Source organism: Heteronotia binoei, chromosome 3 (genome assembly GCF_032191835.1).
Source record: "Heteronotia binoei isolate CCM8104 ecotype False Entrance Well chromosome 3, APGP_CSIRO_Hbin_v1, whole genome shotgun sequence".
NCBI classification, from domain to species: domain Eukaryota; kingdom Metazoa; phylum Chordata; class Lepidosauria; order Squamata; family Gekkonidae; genus Heteronotia; species Heteronotia binoei.
In genome coordinates, this window is record NC_083225.1 from 161560140 (window position 1) to 161585857 (window position 25718).

Sequence of the window (25718 nt, forward strand, 5' to 3'; positions counted from 1 at the left end):
AAGCAAAGAACAGGCTTAGGACATCCTTTTATGAAGGTGGGAGATCCCTGACCATCCTCTTGAAATGCCACACCATGAGGCAAAGTGCTGGCCACACATCTGTGCAGGTTTCCTGTCAACCAGCTACCTTAAGGCTTACCTAGCTTTGAAGAATTGCTGCGGCCTAATTGCAAACATCAGCACCTGTCTAGGGAATAGGTTCTTTGGCATTGTCTCTAACTATGCCCTACTAGAGTAGAGGCTAATTGGCTGGGAATTGGCAATGGAGGCCATAAGAGCAGGATACAACAAAAGAGGGCAGAGGGAATTCATGGGGTTGGATCAACTACTTCCTCACCACATAGTGGTCTGCTATAAGTAAACCTGCTACAGAAGCGCAACAACACATACACATATGTATTCAGTGGCTCTCCAGAACACCATTTCCCAATGTGGCATCTGTCCCATGTTCTAAGAAAGTGGGCAAAGCCCCAGTCTGGTAGGGCTTGTAGTGGGTAGGTGGTTCTCACCTTGAAGTAGTTAGACTAGAGGACAGCTAGACAACTTGAGCTGGAGGCCTTATGCCAGAACTAGGCTTCCCAATCCCCAGGTCCCAGCGGGGGATCCCCCGTTTTTACAGGCTTCTCCCTGCCCCCAGCCAGCTGGCCAACGGGGGAAGCCCCGCCCTCCACAATCACCATGCAGTTTTAGAGCTCCTGCAGGTCCGTTTTTAAAATATGTGCCTTTAACGCTGAGCAGGAAGCAGGAAACAGGAAGGGTGTCAGAGAACGGCCCCTCCCTTTGTTTTGCTTTCATTTTCAGATCAAGTAAAGTTTTGCAGGAACAAGACCCAGTAAGTATTTGTGTGTGTGAGAGAGAGGGAGGGGGCAGGGGATTCCCTGGTTTGGAGGCCCTCCCCCCACTTTAGAAAGCGTGGGGGGGAGGGAAATGTCTACTGGGCACTCTATTATTCCCTATGGAGAACAATTCCCATAGGGAATAATGGGGAATTGATCTGTGGGTATTGTGGGCTTGGGGGGGGGCGGCTATGTTTTGAGGTAGAGGTAACAAATTTTCAGTATAGCATCTAGTGCCTCTCCCCAAAATACCCACCAAGTTTCAAAACAATCGGACCAGGGGGTCCAATTCTATGAGCCCCCAAAGATGGTGCCCCAATCCTTCATTATTTCCTATGGAAGAAAGGCATTTGAAAAGGTGTTCTGTCCCTTTAAATGTGATGGCCAGAACTCCCTTGGAGTTCAATTATGCTTGTCATGCCCTTGTTCCTGGCTCCACCCCCAAAGTCTCCAAAGTCCCCAGATATTTCTTGAATTGGACTTGGCAACCCTAGCCGGAACTGGAAGTAAAAGGCCCAGGACAGACAACAGGGAAAACACCAAGCTGGCCACATGGGATAATAGTGGTTTTACTCCCCTTTCTCCAGACCCAGCTGATTGAGCATCTTGTCAATTTCACATTCTGACTCAACATGCTGTCCCTCATGCTGAGAAGAGAGCAGGAAGGCAGAGATAGAAGCCCCTCCCCACATTCTGGATAGAGGCGCTGGCTAATGTTCAAGCGGGGGAGGGGGAGACATGCTCTGAAGCTCTATGGCTATTTAAAATCCTATAATTGCATATTTTTATATTATTGTGCATGTGTGTTTGATGGGGTGGCATGCAGGTCACACAGTACTCATGTGGCTCTCTTGGTCAAATGTAATTGCAAATGTGGTTCTCTGCAGAACATGAGTACGATTTCTTACACTATCGTTTTATGTAGAATTACTCCAGTGAGTGTAAGCCCAAACAAGTTACTCTGCATGATAATTTACAACTAGCATATCTAGAACCAATACAGCAAGATCTTTTCATACACATGCCATTTTTCTACACAAGCATCGACTTAATAATGTGTGTGTGTGTGTGTGAACCTGTGCTCATGTGAGAAAGTTATGCAAATGTATTTTCTACTACATGATCAAGCATCTGCAACTCACAGAACAGCAGAGGCTTCCAGTGAAACAGGGCCAATTTACATTTTATTTGGCTGGTGTCTTGTGTTGGCAGCATCAAACACTGTAAAATGCAAAGTAAAAACATACGCTTGTAAATAGGCTCTGGAGCATGCTAGCAAAATGTAGCCAGTCTAACAATGCTTCCTGGCACATGCCACCTGCATTTGCATACACACAACTCCATCTCACCTTTTATTCATTTTTTTATACCCCAGCTTTCTTCCATCAGGAAACCCAGGCCAGCCCTAGACTGTCTGGCACCCTAGGCAAGGCTAACTGCTGGCACCACTCCCCTCCCACCCCACTGATAACATCAGTCACAGGGGGGCACCCTATTTCAAAGCGGAATACATCAGGTTTCCCAGGTATTGCATGTGGTGCAAATGAGCAACCCCACAGCTTCAGCAAGGTTAGAGCACACTATGCTTTCCAACCATATCTTGGTACTTTACGCTCTACCACTCTGCACAAGCGTGGCATGCACACAACAGCTTATACTCAGAATTAAACTTTGTTGGTCTTAAAGGTGCCACTGGACTCAAACGTTGTATTATTGTAGCATGTATGTGAAGGTCAAATTACACAGCAGAGGGACCATATCACTTTGAAGTGGGCAGGGGGTCCAACCCCCTTCTCCTATTCCCCACTTTTCTTTCTGTATTGTTTGGTATCTGCAGGGAAGGAAGGAACTAACAAACAAGCAGCAATCCAGCATACTTTTCACCATGTAGGCACCAGACTTCAGAAGGTTCCTCACAATGTTGGATTCTACACTATAATAACTCATGGGTTTTTGTGAAGACAGGAAAATCCAGACGACCAGTTATTACATCCAACGATGTAGATCCAGTCAACACTACCTCTCCTCCGCTCTTCTAAGATAAACGCTGTTAGCAAGATTTCTCTCCAGATATTTAATACCCTTTAATTAATACTTTCCCCTTGCACGCCACGCCATTTCAAAACACAATTTAATAGGTTGGACGAATAAACATTGTCGGCCGTCCTCCCCTTGGAGGCGGGAGAGAGGACTCTCGGTTCCAGAACGTGACCCTGGCCCCACTAGCACACCATGTCAAGACACGCGCCCTGCATATTCACACAAAATGCAGCTGGCAGTACACAAACGAGTTGTCACGCACAAGCCCACAAAACTCGGCTCGAGGGGAGGGGGCAACCCTAAGGGCCCACGGCAAGACCCCAAGTCCGCACAGCTTGCCTCCCTAGTTGCCCCTCGCCTCCTCAATCGCGCACGCTCACAACGGCAGACGAAGCGTCGCCCTGCCCTGCTTCCTGCACAGGCCCGTCCTCTTCCCCTCGGAGCCAGGCGCCGCTTTGAGCTTCCTCAGTTGCGCAGGCGCAGTTGTGTTTCTAGACAGGTAAGTGGAGGCTATTTCTGTCCCCGCCTCGGTCCTTCCTGGGGTGATCCTGATCGGCGGCTCTGGGGCAGGCTTGAATTGGAGCCCTTGAGGCTGCTTCCCGAGGCTGCGCTGCTGGGGAAGGGATAAGAAGAGGGTCGGGATGGGCAGAGACTCCCTTTGCCGCAACCTGGGAATTAGGGGAAATGGGTCCCGGGGTAGAAGATGTGTCTTCTCTGCTTCAGGGTTTACAGAGCCTTTGCGGTTGTATAGCTTGCCGCTTGACGTTAGCAAAGCTTTCTGCTACACTCAGGCACGCATGTTGTATTTCAATCCCATTTGTTAAATCCCACCCTTTCATAAGACCTACATGGGTGAGACAGTTTACTTAGAGAATGTATATGCCGTCCTCAGAAAAAAGCAGTATCATAAAAACAGCACAAGTTATTAATATTTTTTGTAACGCCAAGGGCATAAATCCTCATGTCTACCCTATCACCATTCTTTTTAAAAAAGCTTTTAGAGTAGTGACTGACTCAAGATCATCCCTAGAGCTTCATGGCTGAGTGAGGATTTGAATCCAGAGTTCACTTAAGCCTTTGTGTTTAGAAAAGTGTAATTCTGCATAGGATGGCAATAAAGGACCCCGCTCTTCATCTGACACTCACTATGCTGGATCTCTTCTTCACTTGACTGACACCTCCCAAGGGTGCCTTCTTGTTGAAACATTTTTCCATCTTCATTGGGCTGTTCTTTTTAAAAGGGTTTTCTCCTGGTTAATTTACAAACCAACTTTTTTTCTGGATACATGAGGAATCTCCTGAGAGATCCCCTACCTCGTATATGGATGGCCCAGCTTTGTTGCTTATCGATACAAGGTATGGCCAGTTTACTATTAAATACAATCATATGGAAGTGGCCTTGTTGAATCAGATAAAAAATCTTTCTGGTCAGTAGCCAACTAAGTGCTGAAGGTCACAAGAAGCTCATAGTAGCTTTCCCCTGTTGTCATGGGACTTTGGTATATTGCCTCTGAACATGGATCTTTTAGCTAACAGTTATGGATAGATCAAGTTTTCATGGTTTTGCTTAATGTGTTTTAAAAATCATCTATGTGGGTAGCCATCACAACATGGTGTAGCAATGAATTTTGTAAACTGTGTTGCGTAAAGTCATTCTATCCAGAATCTGTTCTTAATTGGTTTGAGAGAATCACTGCCAGAAACAGCTCTGTGAGAGATGAGAGGACACCGATGAAAAGCATAACTAGGAATAACAACCATCACAGTACTGCTGTAAGACTGAAGCTCCAGGTACAGACCTTGTTGACTATATCTGGAGAGCTCTGGGAAGTAGGGCTTGGAGCAATTACTGCACTACTGGTGACCATATAAGGCCTGGGCAAAGACTTATCCTTGGAACCCAGTTTGGAACATGAAGGGCTATGCTGGATCATACCAATAGTCCATTTAGTCCAGCATCTTGTCTCACACAGTGGCCAACCAGTTCCTCTGGAAGGCCAACAACAGGGCATAGAGGCCGAGGCGTTTCCCCAATGGGCCCTGAGATTCAAAGGATTAGTGCCTCTGAATGTGGAGGTTCCCGTCATCATGGCTAGTGGCCATTGGCAGACTTATCCTTCATGGAGCTAGCTAATCTCCTTTTAAAGCTGTTTATTCTTGTGGCCACTACATCTTCTGGCAGCAGATTTCACAGTGTAATCACTCTCTGTGTAAGTAATATTTCCTTTTCTCCATTTTGGACTTCAGGGGTAACTTTCCATTGACCTGAAGGCTGAACTTAATAGCACTGTGGTCACTGTTCCCAATTTGTGTAACAATCTCTACATTTCTCACCAGGTCTTGAGACATTCACAGAACCAACTCCAGAATCATTGCCCCTCTCATTGGCTCTGCGGCCAATTGTTCAAGTGCACAGTCATTTATAAAGTCTAGGAATCTCATTTCTAGAGCATGACTTGAGCACATGTTTATCCAGTCAATGTGAGGGTAGTTGATTTATTTAAAAACTGTTCTGCCATCTTTTTGATAGTGATTGCCAGCAGCCTGGTTCCCTTTTCGTTCAAGTGAAGCCCATCTCTTTTGTACAGGTTTGGCTTGTCCCAAAAAGTTCCCAGTGCCTAACAAATCTAAACTATTCCACTTGGCACCACTTTCTCATCCATGCATTGAGACCCCTGATCTGTGCCTGTCTAGCTGGCCCTGTGTGTAGAACCAGCAGAGCTTATGAGAAATGCTACCTTTGAGGTCCTGGCCTTTAACTTTCTGCCTAGTAACCTAACTTTTTCTTTCATGATCACACAATTACATTTCCCACTGTCATTGGTGCAAATACACACCATGCTGCTGACTCTTCCCCAGCACTATCAACCTATTTCTAGACAGCACATGATCCACAACCTTTTCACCAGGCAGGCAAGTTGCCATGTGGACAAAATGCCTGCCACAGATCACATTCTGTGTTCCTAGACAATAAGCTTCCTTGTTTACTTACCACATTGAATTTACTGTTGTACCTATGTATCAGTGCAGTTATTGAAACCCATCAGGGTTGAGTCAAGTGGCTAGCTTGAAATACCTTCAGCACTTGCCTCATCTTGTTCACGCAAGCACACTAATTTGTATTGACATTACAGTGGAAGTATACAGTACTGTGCTTGTATGCAGTAGTTTTTATAGGACCTCATTAATTTGCTTGCTATGGTGTAGCCATCTCCAAATTTTATCATGGTACACATCCTATTGTGTTGTTTCTAGTAATTTATGTTCATGTCTGGAACATTTGTTTAGCAGAACTAATTTGGTCATATGAAGAACCTCAGAAAAGTACTTTTGCTTCAGCTCCCCCCACCTCCCGACCAAAGGAGAAATTTGAAATGACTTCTTTCTTGAAAGCTTCCTTAGAAATATACATAAAGGGATAACAACAAGGGTTGTGTGACATGACATATATTTCTAAAATTAAATACTGAATCCTATATCCAACATAGAGGAAACAATAATCTGAGAACTAAAGATATAAAGCAGAGGTGTCAAATCATTTGTTATGAAGGACAGATCTGACATAAATGGGACTTTGTGGGGCCAGGCCATGCATATCATAAAATGTAATGCTAGATAGTGAAGATACAAACTTTATAAAGGATAGATACAGAGACACACAATTAAATATATTATTTTTTCCTTAAAAAACAAACATGCTTAAAGCTCTTCCAATATTTTGTTTCAAATGGAAAGGTGGGGAATAGTGGGATTTGGCAATGCAATTTTAAAAATAAAACATCAAGAAAAAGCACAAGGATCACAGCAGAAACTGAACATATAAACCAAAAATGTAATATAACATTTTCTGGGCTTAGGAAAACATAAAATGGCTGACCATTGAAATCTTCTCCCCCTGCCTGCAGGTTTACTATAGCTCTTCATTGTAATATCCCCCTTTGGCTGTGGGTTCCCAGGTTCTAAGGTCCATTCAGCAGAGACATGCTGGCTCAAAACTTCTTTATTTGCAAGGGCTCACAACTCCAGCAAGGAACAGCTTCTGACTGGCCATATAAACACTGAAAACTGAAACTGAGCACCACTCCATTAAAATACATTGTAGCACAGACAAAGCTGCAAGGAAAACACGGAATGGATTTTCCACTAAGGTCTCTGTGCCCAGAGTAATCTATCTGGGCACAGAGATCTTAAAGGAAAGTCCATCCTGCATTTTCTTTGCAGCTTTGCAAGCCCATGATTGCTTCCTGCTTCAGCCTACAAAGACAAGGAAGAAGGAGCTGGGAACTTTGGCAGCCTTGGAGCTTTAAAGGGGAGGATAGGGGAGAAAAGAGCCCTGTGGGCCTGATTAAAGCCCTGGGAGGGACGGTTTTGGCCTGCAGGATGGACATCTGACACCCCTGATATAAAATGTGCCTTATTAATCCCTTTGTTCTCTTTTTACTTTTAGGTATCTGGACTGTTATTTTTTCACCTGTTCTCCATAATGACTACTTTGTGCCTAAAGAAACTAATGAGTCAGGCCATAAGGAATGATGCTAATTTAATCACTAAACATTTTGCCACTTTTGGGGTGCAACCAGCATGTCCCACAATGATCTCTCACACCTGGGCAAAACTGGAGCAGTCTAAAAGAGGATTTCTTTTTGTCCTTACAAAAACATTCTGTACATATGAAGATACTGAGGAAAAGGTGAAAGAAAAGAAAATCAACCCCAGTGCCAAAAAACACATTGGAAGCGTTGGGAGAAAAATCCCTCATCGAATTATTCACCTGATTGATGAGAATGGAGAGGATCAGGGACCAGTACACAGAGCAGATGCAATTCAAATGATGGATGAAAAGGAGTTGAAGCTTGTCCTGCTGAAGGAAACAGCAGACCCTCCAGTGTACAGACTAATGAGCGGTCAGCAGATTCTTGAAGAACGCCTCAAACTCAGAGACAAGCAGAGAGCTAGCTCCAAAAAGGGTATGTACAGCCCTTGTTAAATAGGCCGATACTTTATTCTCAACTGGTAATTGTGACAGAAGAGAGCTTGTGTTAGTTACAAGGCTAGTTGCTTAGATCTGTTTGTTCTTATTAATGGACCATCTGATATTCCAGCCAGACCAACAGAGTATAAATCTGCAGTTACATGCATTCCGTGATTCCACATAAGCACAGAATCACCTGAGAGCCATGGTTTTGGTTTACGTTCCAGCTCTTAAGACCATATGCTTAAACTGACAATTGCAGAAAGTGGCTAAGTGGTTAGAAGTAGGGCTTAGTACATGCCTAATACATGCATGCATAAATATAAACATATATCTTTTAGGCAGCAGTTGATGGTTCTTGGTACAGAATTTTGATAAAGGTAGAATATAAATTTGCATTTATAGGTCTTCTTTGTCAGTAAGTCCAATATTTTGGAAATGACTGAACTGCCATTATTTGATGGAATAAAGTTATCCTTAGTAGAAGCACCGGACAAACAAATTGTGGGGATCGCTAGAACTGCTTTCTCATTTATCTCTGATTCATAAGTTAGCAACCCCTCCTTGATAATAGTGACCAAGATACACTGGTGCATGCTTCTGCAATATCTAGACCAGAGATCCCTGACAATTTTGACCTTGTGGGCTCTTTGGAATTCTTGACATGGTGATGGGCACAACCACAAAATGGCTGCCACATGAGGCAGAGCTGACCACAAAATGTCAGAAAGTGGGGTCATGAGTGACTCTCATAGTAACTTTTCAACCTTTCATGCAGATCTGCTTAACACAATACCTTTTAAAAGGTATATATCATTTAACAAAAATTTTTGCATGCACACAGCTTACCTTCAGTCACACAGTGAAGAGGCTTGCGTTGTGGTGCAAGCTGCTGCTGAAACAATTTTTTAAAAAATCTGCACAGCCATATCACATCTTCAGTTTTCAGTCAGAAGCCCTGCTGGGCAAAAGCCCTACCTGGTCCCACCCCCTCACTTGATGAACACCAGAAAAGGTGTCCATAGCCCACTGTATTGAGGATTCCTGCTCTTGACTACTGAAATACAGTTCTGAAATAGCACCAAGCATTTATATACAAGTAAAGAAAGGGAGATTCTTAGTATCTAATCAACACATTGTGAAAGAAAATCTTCTGCAGGCACCTTGGCTCTTTTCTCCACTTGGATAGAGTGCCCAATTAAAAGAGTTGGATCCAGTTAGTTTTGCTGATGATGGGGGTGGAGGGGGGGAGGAAGGAGGGGCCTCTGCTGACCACCAAAAAAGCCTGTGCTGAAGATCATGGGACCAGCATGAACAAAAGCCATGAGAAACGGCTGGCTAGGGAGAGTAATTGGGTGAGTCTGAGTGAAAAAGATGGCTGAATCTACCCGAGTGTATTGGCATGAAATAGCAGTTGTGTACACAAGAATGCCTCTTACTGTTCAAGAGTGTTCATTAGATACAAATAAGAATTTGTTTGGATTTTTTGAAGCTCTGTGCTAATGTGTTAACGACCGTGAAAGCTGTTGGCATTAAGATAGCTGTCTCAGTGATGGGCACATTCATATTGTGGCTATTAAAAACCTCTCAAAGAGGTGAATGGGTTGTGTTTTCACATTTACAATGGAAGACAGTTTTTACCAAGCTCTTCTTTTGTAAATGCCTAACCATAACCTGTTCCACACAGGCTACAAAAGAGAATCACAGAGATGATAACTCAGGGATTTTCTTAACTGCAGGCTTCATTTATCCTGGCTTTCTGCCCATTTTATGCAACACAAATCTACCTATTTAAGTGTATTTTACCAGAGTCCTCCCTCTCCTAAATTCCACAGTAATTGAAGCAGGCTAGCCCATTTGGTCCTTTGCTCTTGCTCAAGTATTGCTGTTGAGACTGGCAGCAGCTCTCTAGGTTTTTAGGCAGAGGACGTTCTTGGACTCATTACCAGAGATCTTTTAACTGAAGTGTTGGTGCCTGAACCGGCCACTTTTCTACATGCAAAGCATCTCCCTCTAAGCCACAGCCCCCCTCCCAGTAGTCCTCATGTCAGCAAGTGGTGCATTAGGAGCAAAATGAGAGCGTTACCTAGTTCTTGAAGGGCACAAAGTTCATGCTTTGCATTCAAAAGGTTCTAAGTTCAATCCCTGGCATCTTTGGTTAAAAGGAACAGGGAGTAAATGATATGAAAGACCTCTGCTGAAGACCCTAGAGAGCCACTGCCAGTGTGAGTGGACAATACTGACTTTGATTGGCTAATAGTCTGATTTGCTCTAAGGCAGGTTCATGTAAATGCCCCACATGCTTGTTGATGGAAATGAAGAGTGGCAATGAGTTTGCTTGTATATGAGACTGCTAATGAAAAGTACTGCAGACTTTTAGTTCCATCCTCCCCCCCCCCTTTTTATGTAGTGTACAGCTCAATTTTAATTAAGCTGAAAAAGACTTCAAGATAGATTAGAATCCCCACTTCATGTGCAATCATATTTGAAAGAATACAAGGATAGAAATGTGGATTCAAGAGCAAGCAGGACAATCCTGCCTGAGCAGCTTGCCAGTGAAGGGGCCTGGTTTTGGAAGCAATTACACGGAACATGCAGGCTCTCACTTTGTATTTTACATAGGACCTGTTCAGCAGAAGGAATTAAATTTTACCACGGCTATTGCGCAACATGATTTAGATATGAAAATCAAACAAATTCAGCAGTGGATTGAAAAGAAGTATCACGTCAAGGTTACTGTGCAGGAAAAGAAAGTCACGAGTGAACCAGAAAAGATGGTAAGCTTAAAGGACAAATTGACCTTTTGTGTGGGGAAACTCACAGCCAAGATCACTGTTACCTTATGTGACCAGAGAGACATGTATAGCCTATACATATCTGTGTGAATGTGCCCGACTTTTCAGTTCAGGTAAAAATCACATCAGGATAGTATGAGCATAAGGAAGAAAACCCTGCCACGAATGGTATAACATATACTGAAAGAGTGGGTTCTAAAAAGCAGCTTTAAACTGTTTTAAATATAAAAATGGAAATATTCCTCTCTAGGCTTAGGGAGCAAGGCAGATTAATAATAATAATATAATAATAATACATTTATTTTTGTATCCCGCCCTCCCCCGCCAAAGGCAGGCTCAGGGTGGCTAGATTGAGCTATCAGGTGGAGAGGAGGGAGGGCCACCATTCTGGGAATGTTTCCAAAAAAAGGAAAGACCTCTGGCAGAAGGATGGTGGCGTCTGTTACCTCACTGATCAGGTAGTTACTCCAGACTAAGAAACTCGTAGTGGGGAATGTTAATGTTGGCTTTATTGCATGGTCGACTAGAATGTTAATGCAAAGTTCCTTTGTGTCTAAATGTACCTTGAGAGGTCCCAGCCAGTCATCTGATTGCTTAATATTGGGGGAGGCTTTTCTTCCTTCTGGAAGTGTTCTTTTCCAGTATGTGTGATTCCATTAGAGCAGGCCTGTTGCTTTGCCCAGCCTTTGGTTCTTTCGAGAGTAGAGGCTGAAATGCTTTTGCATTTCCACATGATTGACACAGGACAAGCTTTTGTCTTCCAAAAAGACTGGCGAGTTGGCGCTTCCTTCTATGCCAACAGCAAAACTGTTTTGTTCTAAACTGTGTTGCTGCAGTCCATTGTTATGACTGTCATTTTCATATTTTTAGCAACTGTGGGCACCAGCCTGTGCATTCTCAGTGCAGTGTACTGACTAGAGCAGAGGTGTCAAACATGCAGCCTGTATCAGGCCTCCGGAGGGCTCCTGTCAGGCCTGCAAGCAACTCACTGTTGTCTGCTTCCTTCTCCCTCTCTTGCTTCCTTCTGCATCACAGGCTTGCTCAATCACACAGACGCTACAGAGCAAAGCTCCTCCCTTGGGGGGGATGTGGGGGAAGGAGAGCTTGCTTTGCCAGACTCTCTCAGTTGCACAGCACAGCTACTGAGCCAAGCCTCTCTTCTTTCTGTTGGCTGAGGCTCAACAAGCCAGTGAGGTGGATTAGGCGGAGTGTGTGTGTGTCTGTGTCCTTTATAAAGTTTATATCTCCCCTACCTGGCATTATATTTTATGACACACATGACCCAGCCCAACAAGGTGAAGATCCGGCCCTCATAACAAATGAGTTCAACACCTCTGTGTTAGAGTATCCGAGTAGGACTGGGGTGTCTTGCATTCAAATTCACCACTCAACTATGAAGCTCCCTGAGGGACTTCAGACAGCTACAGCTATGTAAAGCAAGCCAGAGTGAGGATAAAGTGGAGGGCAGGGAAGAACCATCTGTGCTAGTCCTTGGAAGAAGGGCAGGGTAAGAGCGTGATAGGACAGCTAGATAAGGAATAAGGCATCAACAACTGGAGGTTGCTGAAAGGCATTAGTTGCACCTTTCTTCAGATGTCACCACTACACAAGGCAAACAGTGGTATGAAAACAGTAGATTTGTGGTAATGGGACTTACCAGCTAGCAATGAGAAGACTAAGGGATGATGGGGCCCGTGCGCTCCCCACCCCTGGCAGACCAATGGCCGCCAACACTAGTTCATTAGTGAGTGCTATTATTAATGCCATAATCGCTGTGCTCAGTTATCAGATTTCAGTTGCATTTTTTGACCAAGCCTCCTTCTCATTTGCAGCTAGAGTTCTTTGGACAGATTTTGGAGACTATGCCTGAGAAAGCAACTTACCTTTCCCCACCCCGTGTTCTTACAGAAGGAAGAAGTAGGTGCATATACAGACATAAGTCGGAGAAAGAACTCCAGGCGTATAGGCGCATGGAAAAAGACAAAAACCACTCAGAGGACAATGAAAAGGAAACTGCTGAATAATGTATTTCAGAGATTTTTCTTTTAACAGAAAGTGGAAACATTTCAAAGCAAATTCAGTTTTCTGTACAAAATAGAAACTTGCCAAAAGTGACTTCCTAAAGCCACTGAAGTGCATAAAACTCATCTACAACTCTAATCCAGACACAATGTCTCAACAGCTGGCAGGGTGTTCTTCACGTTGTTTTGTGCAGTCAGGGTCTCAACCATTGCTGGTTCACATCTTCGTTCCACCTTAGGTGGAATGTAGCCAGTGAGGCGAGAGGCCAGGCTCCGCTTGGGACGCTGTTTCTATCATTAAGAACAAACACAACAGTTATTAGTTCCATCATAAAGAGAAACCTTTAAAGGTTAAAAAAACCTATTATTTTGTACGTTTATAGCCCTTTTTGGCTAAAATACTCTGAAAAATAAAAAATATATATATGAAATGTGATGCTTTGAAATACTAGGTTTTATTTTCATGTAGAAAATCCATTTTTCCATCAAAAGATTCCTGAACATTTTATAAGAGAAAGCAATCAGTTTCCAGGGCCCTTTCTTCCCCAATTATTGCCCTCTCTTAATCTGAGCTGTGGCTCAGTGGAAGAGCCTCTGCTTTGAATGCAGAAAAAGTCTCAGGTTCAGTCTCCAGGTGTTGTTCTGTTGTCAAGTAACAGCTGTTTTATGGCAACCTCATGGTCTTTTAAAGGCATGAGACGTTCGGAGGTATGTTTGCATTGCCTGCCTCCACGTCACGACCCTGGCATTCCTTGGTGGTCTCCCTTCCAAACACTAACCAGGGCTGACTCTGCTTAGCTTCTGAGATCTGACAAGACTGGGCTATCCATGTCAGGGCCTCCAGAAGGAAGGTGATGTGAAAGATCTCTGCCCTAGATCCTGGAAAGCAGCTGCTGCCAGTCTGAGTAGACAGTACTAAACCTGATGGACCAATGATTCAATTCAATACAAGGCAGCTTCACATGTACTAAGATCGAAATTACAATTCCTTTCAAGTTACACATCCTGTATCAATCTAGGGACTCGTTCATCCACCCTTTCCCAAGCAGTGTTAGTACCCTGATAGAAAATTTGGCTTCCCCTAATTTCTTTCCTGGAGAAGAATCTCAGGATTTGTGTTAGGTGACATTTCAGACAATGGTAACTCCTACTCCGTCATCTGTAAAGGAAGCCTGCTCAGCAATGTGCGATTCAGTAATTTTTGCAGATCCCGGCATTAGCAACCTGGCCCCTCACCCAGAAAAGTCCTGGAAACCACCAACAAGGAATGGCTGCTTTGAAGGCACAGTTAAAAGAGTTTGACTTACATTTATGTTCAGCTTCTTCTTCTCTGGGTCATGTACAACGGCATGCCTTACGAGACTTTGCTGTAAGAACAACAGGGCTATTTATTTATTTGATTAGATTTCTAACCTGTTCTGTCTCGTGCAGCAAGGCTCGGAGTGTGGTACAACAAATGAAAAACAACAATAATCATCCAATGTAAAAACAATAATAATCCAAACTAAAACCAGATAGGGCCTTAGGCACTAACTATATCCATGTAGGGTTGTGCAGCTGCATTATTTATAGAACTTGTACACTGGTATATAAGGCCTAAAAAGGAAGAATATGGACTTTTAAGGCCAATTTTTAAATGCTTACTTTCATTGCAAAAACTTTTCCACAGCCAGGGTGGTCACATGAGAATGGTCTTTTCTCCTCATGGAAAGAGACAATGTGGCTTTGAAGATTGAACAGGGTGGTATAAGTCCTTCTGCAGCCTTCTCTTGGACATCTGAACACATCCCTCTCTGAGGCATGAATTTTTTGGTGGCATCTGAGGTAATCTTTACGAGTGAATGTTTTGCCACACACACTGCAGACTACTGGCTCTGAAGGAGAAGATGACAAATTACTGGCAGGAGTTCTCTGTATGACCTAGTTTCTAAGCAGCAAAACCTAGCAGCAACACTCCATTTCTTTCCTGGCAAATAGCGGTATGTGTGCATTCTGTATGAGCAGCATAATACAATACCAGAAGATATTACTATCACCATCGGGCCTTAGCAAGTTTTCCCCACCACTTTTCATGCCTTCCAACCTATCAGATACACACCCCCAACATGCAAGTGATAGTACACTAGAATCATTATGAGATTAGCTATGAATTGTGCAGTGCTTGGCTCAGATCTCACCTGTGAGTTGAACTCAGCAAGATGCTATTTCTGAGCCACACTGCCCTCCATACATGCTTAATATTGACTTTAGCAGGGTGGATAACAAAGATGGCTAGATACACACGATTTACTGCAGTTTTAACATTCTTAACCACTACATAAGTGTGCCTGTCTACAGCTACACATCTGCCTCAAACGTTACCCAAACTTGTATATACTATGGCCTACTGTTATTACTTGGAGTTGAACATGAAAAGGACAGGGTAGAGGACTAGACAAAGAACAAAGATTTAAACATGTAATATAGCGGACAACAGGATGAGATTTTAAAGTGAGTTTCAGCGACTTACCAATATGTCCAATTTTTGTGTGTTTCCGGAGGTGTGACCATGTTTCTCCAATAAATGAACAGCCATCTTTTTGACATGCATAGCCTATTAAAAGATATCAAGATGAAGTTTAAAACAGTCTTCCTGTAGGATGCTCACTCCTGTCACTCCCCAAGCTTTTGCTACCTTTGCAAACCACTGTTTCAATCCACTAATTGGGGAGCCTCAGTGGTAGAGTATCTGCTTTGCATGCAGTAGGCCCCAGGTTCAATCCCCAGCATCTTCCATTAAAAGGATCAGTAGTGGCCATGTAAGAAACCTCAGTTTAGAATCACAGAACTGGAATCCGACCCCCTACACAATGCAGGAACTTCGCAAATACCTCCTGCCACACACACATAACATCCCCAGGGACCCCTGCTCTATGCCCAGAAGATGGTAAAAACCTCCAGGATCTCTTCCTCTAAGGCTTAGATCTCCTCGAGGTGATGTGACTATCACTTGGATCCTGCAAAGACTTCTACAGACAGGGGCAGGGGACAACTTTCTCTGATTCTCTCCAATCCATGCCCCCAGCTATTACTAGCATCCCCTGCCCCCAGAAATAGCATTTCAGGGTAACAAGAAGAGATTGGATTTATATCCTGTCCTTCACTCAGAGTCTCAGAGCAGTTTATAATCTCCTTTCCTTACAACAGACACCCTGTGAGGTAGGTGGGGCTGAGAGGGTTCTCTTGAGAACCATGACTGACCCAAGGTCACTCAGCAGCTGCATGTGGAGTGGAGAATCAAACCCAGTTCTCCCAGATTAGAGAGTCAGTCTGCGCTCTTAGCCACTACACCAAACTGGCTCTCAGGAGGCATTTGGGGCTGTGGTAAGAGGAGGTAAGAAGTTGCACTCACTGGATGGAAACCTTCTATTCATGAACATTTCAGGCAGGCTCCAAGCCTGTGTCTCAGCAAAGGACTGCAAGTAGACACTTACTAAGCTAAACATTCCCCAATACAAAAGACATTTCTTGTATTTTAAAAACACCATGATTTTAGGAGAAGGCAAGGCTGGTATATATGCCTCCTGCCACCTTTGGGTCTGTTCTACTAAAAAGATGGTACATGCAAGGTAATGAGGAGGCAGGAGAGAGTGCTGGGACAAAACAAGGTGTATTTGTTGCCTCCTAAATATTCCCAGGTTGCTGGAGCTCCTAATACCAGTTAGGTAGTTTCTCTGACAACTTCGGTGAGATCTCAGCTGTGAAGGCACTGGGAACACTGTTAAGTTCGCCACAGCACACCCAGCTTGACTGTCATGCTCTCTGTACCAAGCAGAATTTAACTGTTAGGCAGCCTGAGTTGAAATAGTGCTCAATTCTGTGTGCCTGAAGCTGTGCACCAAAACAAGACAAAGCAAGCTGAAGATCAGAGGACACCACAGCCATCATTTCCTATCCTGTCACTTCCAATACACTGTCAACTATCTGCCCCAGTCATGTAGAAAGAGGTGGCTATGGAGAGGGGTGGACAACCAACTTAATAGCAGAAGGGGCCTGTGTGTGAAGAAGAAGAACTGCAGCTTTATACCCCACCCTTCTCTCTGAATGAGAGACTCAGAGTGGCTTACAATCTCCTATATCTTCTCCCCCCACAACAGACACCCTGTGAGGTGGGTGGGACTGAGAGGGCTCTCACAGCAGCTGCCCTTTCAAGGTCAACCTCTGCCAGAGCTATGGCTAACCCAAGGCCATTCCAGCAGGTGCAAGTGGAGGAGTGGGGAATCAAACCCGGTTCTCCCAGATAAGAGTCCATGCACTTAACCACTACACCAAACTGGATCTGCTAGAAGTAGGTTGCCATTCTCTTTTCTATTCTAGCAGGATAGGACTCAGGTTTAAACCTGCCATTGTCTCCTATTTTGGCCCTTGGTAGAAACAGGTTGATATCCAGGATAGTTAATAATGTTATTCCATCTCCCTATTCTCCTTACATAGTCTATGTGCACTGCTGAATCAACCTACCTAACTTCTAGTTTACTACTTTGAAATGGCTGAAACAAAAAATTACCTTCATGGATTTTTTCATGGCGTTTTAAATGCTGACGTGTAGGAAAGCGCTTTTCGCATCCTTGATGACTACATCTAGGTGACAAGCACACACATAATTCAGGCAAAACGAAACAAACCATCTATGCAGCACACCCTCCAATAACATGGTGAGCTCTCTCTCTACTTCTGCAATCTCATCTAGATTAATATGTCCACTTAATAACATAATAGTAATGTTCAAGAAGGGATCAGCGATAGGTACAAAGCTGCCCTTGGTCTTCATGCAAGTTTAAAATATTTCTTCATTTATAGCCTATCTTTCTCACTGGGACTCAAGGTGTATTAACAAAATATGAAAACAATTCAAAGAGACAGCAAAGACCTCCAGTAATATACACAATGAGACTAAGATTACAAAACTGGAAAATAATGCCTATCTAAGGCAGGACATACCATAATACAGACAGCAGTTAAAGCAATGAGATGCATACCACAAATATTGCAACATACTTATCTTTTATAAAAGCAACCACCTGAGTGCTTCCATTTATGCTGCAGTCGATGATGTGAGGTAGACATTTTTCCAATGCTGTATTTTCTATGGGAATTGCACCCCCTGCCCCCAACACATTTGTATGCTGTCCTGCTACAAATCAGTCACTGTTAGATGGTCTAAGTATGAAAAGAGAAGCCTGGACAAACCCCATGACCCAGGTTTATGCATGGTGCACTTAGCCTTCCTTTGCTAATATTATTTAAATCAGAAAGTCCAGTTCAAATTTGCCCAGAAAACTTACATCACTGACTAAAGTTTTAATCCTTTTATTAAAAAGACCCTCCTGTACATCCTCAGCAAGTTCTTGACCACAGTTTACTACCTGGATAGTAACTGGCAAAATCAAAAATAAAATATTTAGGCAGCCATTTGTTCACAAGGCACTATACAGAGTTTCATAAGCAAAGCAAGAAATACAGAGAGATCTCAACTCTGCCCTCAATGAGTTTACAAATCTTCTACAGTGACAAAGGGTGGAGAACAAAGGAAGATGTACTCAAATACAGCAACAGGTGCTTAAACTTGATTACAGTTCATTTGTCTTGACAATTACAAATTGGGATGCTGTTCTGTAAATAAGACGCATAAACTGACCTGTGCTAAGTTACTGGTAGAAATACAGAAGCAACTCCAAGTCCTGATAAAACAAACCGAATTTCCTTTCAGGTAAATGTGTCAGGACAAAATGTTGACTATCCACAGCACAATAACAAAATCTACCTATCTGTAATTCTGATTATGCAAGCAATTGTTCACTCAGAAGTTTAACAGCAAAGCCTTGGCCCATGCAAATCACTTCTTGCAGCCTAGCTAGACGAAACACTTGGAGACTGATGACTGATCTTCCCAGCATTTATTTTTTTTCTTTCTAAGCAGTAATTCAGGACTGTGATGGGGAAAGGAACCTTTTCCTCTATTTGGCTATCCTGGTCATCAGTTGCCATCCCCTATTTACAAAGCAGAAAACTTACTAGCTCATGAAAGAGGTAGTAGCTTGCACACTAAGAACCTGGAAGTGGCATGCTATGCGGGACAAGTGTGAACTATTTCCTGCTATAAATCAAAAGGAATTAAGATGCTGGGGCCATAACATCAGCCTTCCTATGAAGAAAAAGTAATTTTCAAAAGGCCACTGCAATTTCGATCTATGGGCACTGTAAACATCAGAATTCCCCCCCAACACACACGTAAGGCCATTTTAGAAGAATAAGTAGCATGACTAGACTTTTCACTCACTTGAATAATAGTTCCCCGGTATGTTGACACTGATGAGTTTTTAACAGCTGGTGTTTTTTAAAAGACTTCCCACAGTTTTCAAAGTCACACTGTTTGAAAAAAATCAAGTTGGTTGCTATCAGAGACAGACCTGGGTGAATTTATCTTAACACATGATGTATTTGGAGAATTGCACAAGGTAATTAGGTGATTCCATGGCAGAGCTGGGAATAGGACCCAGATCTCCTGGGCTTTCAGTTCACCAAATGACTCAGTGGGGCAGTTCATATACCCAGACCTCTCAGGGCTGTGGTTCAAGTCCACAGGCTAGATGCCCACGACAACCTTCAGTCTGCAAGGGCAGTTTTCCCCTGCCACAGCACACATTGAGACGTTCCATCTTGTGCACATGTGCTGAACCACAGCCCAGAGGTGGAGCTGTTTCAGTGATTAGGGAGAGGCACCAACATCACAACATCAAATATTATTTTATTTTGGATATTTCTATGCCATCTCTTCAGAGTCCTGCTCCAGGCAGTTTACAATTAAAACATCAGATTATAAATGAACCATTAAAAACACATCATTAGATAGCACAAAAATGACCTATAAAACAGAGGTAGACCATTTAAAAGATGTTTTTAAAACCCTAATTAAAACATTTTTTAAAAATGGGTTTTGGCCCACTGCCTAAAAGAAAGTAAAGTTATGAAGCAACATAAGAACGATTTCCTAATGCTAAGTTAGCAAGACAGAAAAATTAGTGCTACTTACCACATATAGGAGATTGCTGTGCTTGCATCCTATATGCTTAGTCAAATTTTGTTTTGTTGCAAATTTTTTATTGCAGCCATCAACTGTACACCTACAAGTGCAGATATTAATGTTCTCAGTAATTAAAATAAGAATTAACATGAATTATGCATGGGATAGAAAAGGTAGAGAAAGAAGTACTTTTCTCCCTTTCTCGCAATACAAGAACTCATGGGCACTCAATAAAATTGCTGAGCAGTCAGGTTAGAATGAATAAAAGGAAGTACTTCTTCACCCAAAGAGTAACACATGGAATGCACTGCCACAGGAGGTGGTGGCATCTACAAGCATAAATGACTTCAAGAGGGGACTGGATAAACATATGGAGCAGAGGTCCATCAGTGGCTATTAGCCACAAAGTATAGATGGAACTTTCTGTCTGGGGCAGTGATGTTCTTTATTCTTGGTGCTTGAGGGGAGGGGGAAACAGTGGAAGGGCTTCTAGAGTCCTGGCCCCTCTAGTAGACCTCCTGATGGCACCTGGTTTTTTGGCCACTGTTTGACAGAGTGCTAGACTGGATGGGCCATTGGCCTGATCTAACATGGCTGCTGTTATGTTTTTATGTGAGAGCTGGTGTGGTGTAGTGATTGGAGCACTAAAGTGGAAGCTGGGATGCCAAAGTTTGAATCCCAACTCTGCCATGGAAGCTTGCCCAGTGGTCTTGGGCAGAACACACCCTGTCATCCTAACCTATTCACAGAGTCGCTGTGATGATAAAATGGAGAAGGGAAGACTGTTGGAAGGTACTTTGGGTCCTTGCAGAGGAGGAAAATGTGGGTCTCCCAAATACTAGCCTGACACTCTTAACCATTCCATCTCCATCTGTGTTGGGTCTTAAGTCAAATATCTAGGAAAAGGTGATTGGTATTTACCTCACAAATAATTACATCCTTAATCTAGCAGGTTTCAAAATAAGAAACCTCTCTGGAGCACATAGCTTGTAAGCTACCAATCCTTTAATCAAAGCTTGTGTCCTCCTTTTTATCCGGAGAGGTCAGAGTGGGGGATTGGATATTCTTCAGTCTAGAAGGCAGCTACCTCAGCGCCTCCCCACCACAACCGCCAGACCCATGTATGTAATTTATCACTAAATTCAGTCACTGTACCAGAAGACTGGAAAGTAGCAATTTTAAAAAATGGTGCAGAAGTGAGCCAGGAAATTACAGGCCAGTTAGTCTAACATTTGTCCCTGGCAAATTAATCAAAAGACAGAATTATTAGAATTAGAAGAACAAAGACTTCTCAGGGAAAAATCAGCATGTCTTTTGTAAAGGGAAGTCCTGCCTCAATATTTCATAGTTCTCTGAGAAAGTGAACAAACATATAGATACCAGTGACCAAGTAAACATATACTTGGAATTTCAAAATGCTTTTGACAAGAGGAAAGTTTCTCTTGTTCTGGTGATCATTCTCAAAAAGAACATCACAGAGCTGGAAAAAGTACAGAAGTGGGCAATCAAGATGATTAGGGAGTTGGATCACCTTTGCTATGAGGAAGAGCTGAAGAGTATGGGATTTTTCAGTTTAGAAAACAAATGACTAACAGGGGATGTGGTAGAGGTTTATACAATTATGCATGGGGTACAGTGGAGAGATACAGCCTTATGGCACAGAGTGCTAAAGCTGCAGTACTGCAGTCCTAAGCTCTGCTCACGACCTGAGTTCGATCCCAGCAGAAGCTGGGTTCAAGTAGCCGGCTCAAGATTGACTCGGCCTTCCATCCTTCCGAGGTCGGTAAAATGAGTACCCAGCTTGCTGTGGGGAGAGCGTACATGACTGGGGAAGCAAATGGCAAACCACCCTGTAAAAAGTCTGCCGTGAAAGTGTTGTGAAAGCATCGTCTCCCCAGAGTCAGAAACGACTGGTGTTTGCACAAGGGACTACCTTTACCTTTTTTTTATAGTGGAGAGAGAGAACTATTTGCTCCCTTTGAAAATACTAGAACTTGATGGCATCCAATGTAGTTAATAAGACAGTAGATTCGGGATGAACAAAAGGAAATACTTCTTTACTGAATAAGTGATTGAAATGTGGAATTTGGTGCCAGAGAATGTAGCAATGGACACCAGCATACATGGCTTTAAAGTGGATCAGACAGACTCATGGAGAACAGGTTCTATCAGTGGCTGTGAGCTACAATGGCTGAATGGAACATCCACATTCAGAGGCAGTAAAACTCTGAATACCAGTGCTTGGAGACAACAGCAGGGGAAGGCCTCAGCCTGTATTTGTGGATGATGCATTTAAGTGCTTGCTACCACATAAGCTCGCCATGGAGGAAGAGAGAACAGTTTATACAAAGTATGTAGTTGCATCAACCAACCACTTCTTATGCAATCAAAATCTGCGGAATCACAAAATGAGGGCAGATACTTGAGACTTCCCATTCTTTCCACCCATAAATCCAATGGTTTACTTACATAAATTGCTTCTCTCCAGAGTGTATAAGACTATGGCGCCTGAGATGGAAGTCTCTTGTGAACCTTTTACCACAGCCTTCATGATCACAAACAAAAGGTCGCTGACAAAGAGACAACAGGGTTATAAGCTTGTTTATGTCTCCTGACCCCCAAACTGCTCTTTCACAGAACATACTATACTTTGTTCAGGACTCGTCTTCATGAAATATGGGGCTAGTAGCCTTGTATCAACATGTGAAATTAAAATATTAATTTCCCAGGTTACCCAGATCATAGTTCTAGACTAGTTACTATTCTGCCCCTTACTCCCAATGGGGCCATTCAGGCCTTCTTTTGCCCTGGCTATGTTTCTTATTTCATTCATAATCTCCTGCTTCCCTCACCTCACAGAAGCTCCACTGCCCATGTTCTACAGGCAATTCCCACTTTTTGTCTTATAGAGAAGGTTCCATAACTTTAATCTATTTCAATAATTTATGGACTTATTTTTTGAGGAGCCTGTTCAACTTCAGTACTGACAAATTCAGGGTTCCTAACATGACAATTAGAAGAACCCCTTGGCACAGAGTAGTAAGCTACAGTACTGCAGTCCAAGCTCTACTCAGGACCTGAGTTCAATCCTGGCAGAAGCTGGGTTCAAGTAGCCAGCTCTAGGTTGACTCAGCTGTCCATCCTTCCGAGATCGGTAAAATGAGTACCCAGCTTGCTGGGGGGAAGTATAGATGACTGGGGAAGGCAATAGCAAATCACCTCCTAAAAAGTCTGCCGTGAAAACGTTGTGATGCGAGTGCGATGTCACCCCAGAGTCGGAAACGGCTGGTGCTTGCACAGGGGACGTTTAAGATGACAATGTTTTGCTATACAACTCCAAAATGCCCATGAACTCTGCCAGAACAAACAGCTCCTGTCATAGGTGAGAGCAGGCGCAGTACAGTGGCTGAAGGAGTTCCAAAAGGCCTTTCTTTCCTACAGCTCTTTCTCCTGCCCCTCCTTTTCTGCAATTCTGCTTTCTAAAAGTCTGCGTCAAAACATGTTCCAAACCATATGCAACTAACAACGGGAGCCGTAATCCACCAAAGCTTGCAGCAGGATGCGCGTTGTTTAGCCACAAGCTACGCAAAAAAAAAACCTTAACAAAACCCATGCAACGTAAACTCCCGACTGAGCAAGCGCCGACCTTCACCAACAGCCAATCACGAGCTACCATGATCAGTATTGGTCACATACTCAGCGGCGCGCTCCAATAGAACTAGCATAAAGCCGCTAACCCCGCCCCTTCGTCACCACGTTCCGCAAGATTCTACCCACGCCCATGCGGTTCTCCAGGGACCACGCTTTCTTCGGCGCTGCGGCCCAATCCCCGCGTTCCCTACGGCTAGGCTCACCTCCCCGGTGTGTTTGCAAAGGTGGACCTCCAACTTCCAGCCCTTGTTGAAGGTGGCGTCGCAGTCCGGAAAGGAACAGATGTAGCGGAGCGGCACAGAACTGCCGCTCCCTTCCTCGCCCTGTGGCTTTCTGTGCATCGGTGGGGACTGAATCGCGGCGGCCGCCTGCTCGCTAACAACCTCCTCCCCAGCCATGCTGAGATCCCGGACCGTGTGACGGCGCTCTTGCACCGCCCACTTCCTCCTCTGTCCTCCTACTAATCTCTGGGTTGCTCGCGCTGTTGGTTGTATTGATTTTTCGGCGCAAGGGATTGGACGGGAATTGTAGCTGAGTTTGGAGTCTGCGCTGGAAGGAATGGCGCGAGTGCGCCCAAGCCGTACTGGGAGGGAGGGAATAGCTGTCTTCCTTATTCGAACAAAACGCTCTCAATACTTTTTGATTTTTTAAAAAACAAACATCATTTCCAGTATAGATTCTGGTGGATAGCCGTGTTGGTCCAAAGCAGCAGAACAAAATTTGAGTCCTCATGTGACACTTTTAAAACCAACCTAGTTTTATTCTGAGTATAAGCCTTCGTGTGCACGCACGCACGTACATTGAAACAGAACTATTGCATGAGGATGTTGCCAAAAAGGGCCAATAAGAGTCAGCAAGCAGTAAATATAGCTTAAGATAATATATTTTCAATATAGTTATTGTAATTATTGCAATCTGTTTGAAACAATTCATAATTATAAATTTAGCAAATATATTTAAATTAGAATACAGTAATGTTAAGATTATATTAAATTGACAATAGAAATTCTGTCTTACTTGGGGAAGGGTGAGTGAATAGGAAGTCACTGACATTAAACCAGTGGTTATATTTATTTAAAAAAAAAAATCTCTACGAGCATCGTTAGCAAGGGGAAGAGGGGGACATGGTTTAGAAAAATGTAACAGAGGGGTTGCCAGTCCTGGGCCAGCAAGACTCCAGAAACTTTTAGAGGGGGGAGTGATACCACTTCCAAGTCCAGGAAGTGTTGCTCCATCTACAACATTCTCCAATTTTTATAGAAAAGGCCACAGAAATTGGGGAAATTCCTAGAGCGTCATGGATGCAGTGACCAAAAGTGACTCATTGTATTTGTGACTTAATCTCCCATTTTCCCCAACACTCAGTTGCCAGAACACAGGTGGCTGCTAGCCCTGCTTGTGGTCAACAAGATTCAGAGGAGGGGGACACACACAAGAACAGTGTAACAGATCAAACAACATGCTTCCCTGCTGGATGTAAGTTTCCTTTTGATCCAGCAGTCCCCAACATGATGCCTGCTAATGTTTTTCTTGGTGCCCAATACTCTGTTCTCCTAACCAAAGAGCCAATCCTGGATATCCTCCATCAGTGCAACAGGAAGGGCTTCAAAAGACCCAAGGAAGAATCACTATCTCTGCAAGGATGACCCAGTCACAAACAGCTGCCCCACCTTTCTGTTATAAGGTATTAATTTCCCAACATTTCTGTTATTAGCTGCATGGCAGCCATTTTGTGGTCATTTGCTGGCATTTTATGGTAGTGCCCACTGCCTGTTTTGACAATCCATAAGTGTCTACAGGCTCAACAAACTTGGGATATCATTTTAGTGCATTGAGCTGGGGAACAAACAGCAACACAAAGCATGGAAGTTTACATACACTGCAGCTAGGGCCATGTTTTCTCCAACTTCTCTGTAGGCATGCTTTGGTTCAGTTTATGGTTTTACAGGACGGCAGCTTATAGTTATAATATTCTGGACATGAGGTAGACATTAATTTGGTGAAACTATTTATATATGGGGAGCAATGTTGGCTGTCAGCATTAATTTGGTGAATCTATTTATATATGGGGAGCAGTAGCACCTTAGAGGAGAGCTGTCATGTTGTAGACATCTGAGGACGCCCAAATCCACATCGCCATTTTTCCATGGAACTTAGCTGAGTGACTTTAGACCATTTTCTTGTTCTTAGCATGATGTACTTAACAGCATCAGATCAGTGTGAGGGTATAAGAGGGAGGGGAGAACAGTAGATACCACTCTGATCTTTGTGGAGGAAGGGTAGAAAGAGAATCTTAATAGGAAGATAGACTGTGAACCATTAGAGATACCAACAGGCCTA

General features: G+C 43.5%; 2 protein-coding genes across 2 annotated transcripts; one reads left to right on the forward strand and one right to left on the reverse strand.

Annotated features, from left to right (window-relative positions):
* Positions 1-3301: 3301 nt before the first annotated feature.
* MTIF3 (mitochondrial translational initiation factor 3) lies at positions 3302-13100 on the forward strand. Its single transcript, XM_060234745.1, has 4 exons — positions 3302-3375; positions 7324-7843; positions 10471-10625; positions 12476-13100. The coding sequence occupies exons 2-4, from the start codon at positions 7360-7362 to the stop codon at positions 12665-12667; spliced, it is 831 nt and encodes a 276-aa protein (XP_060090728.1). The 5' UTR covers positions 3302-3375; positions 7324-7359; the 3' UTR covers positions 12668-13100.
* Positions 12653-23880, reverse strand: GTF3A (general transcription factor IIIA). The gene is made up of 9 exons (XM_060234744.1): positions 23582-23880; positions 22197-22297; positions 19737-19827; positions 18984-19072; positions 17211-17284; positions 15174-15257; positions 14309-14538; positions 13972-14031; positions 12653-12955 (listed from the first exon to the last, which is right to left on the reverse strand). Exons 1-9 carry the CDS (start codon positions 23774-23776, stop codon positions 12800-12802), a joined length of 1080 nt encoding a protein of 359 aa, XP_060090727.1. The 5' UTR covers positions 23777-23880; the 3' UTR covers positions 12653-12799.
* Between the last annotated feature and the right edge of the window lie 1838 nt (positions 23881-25718).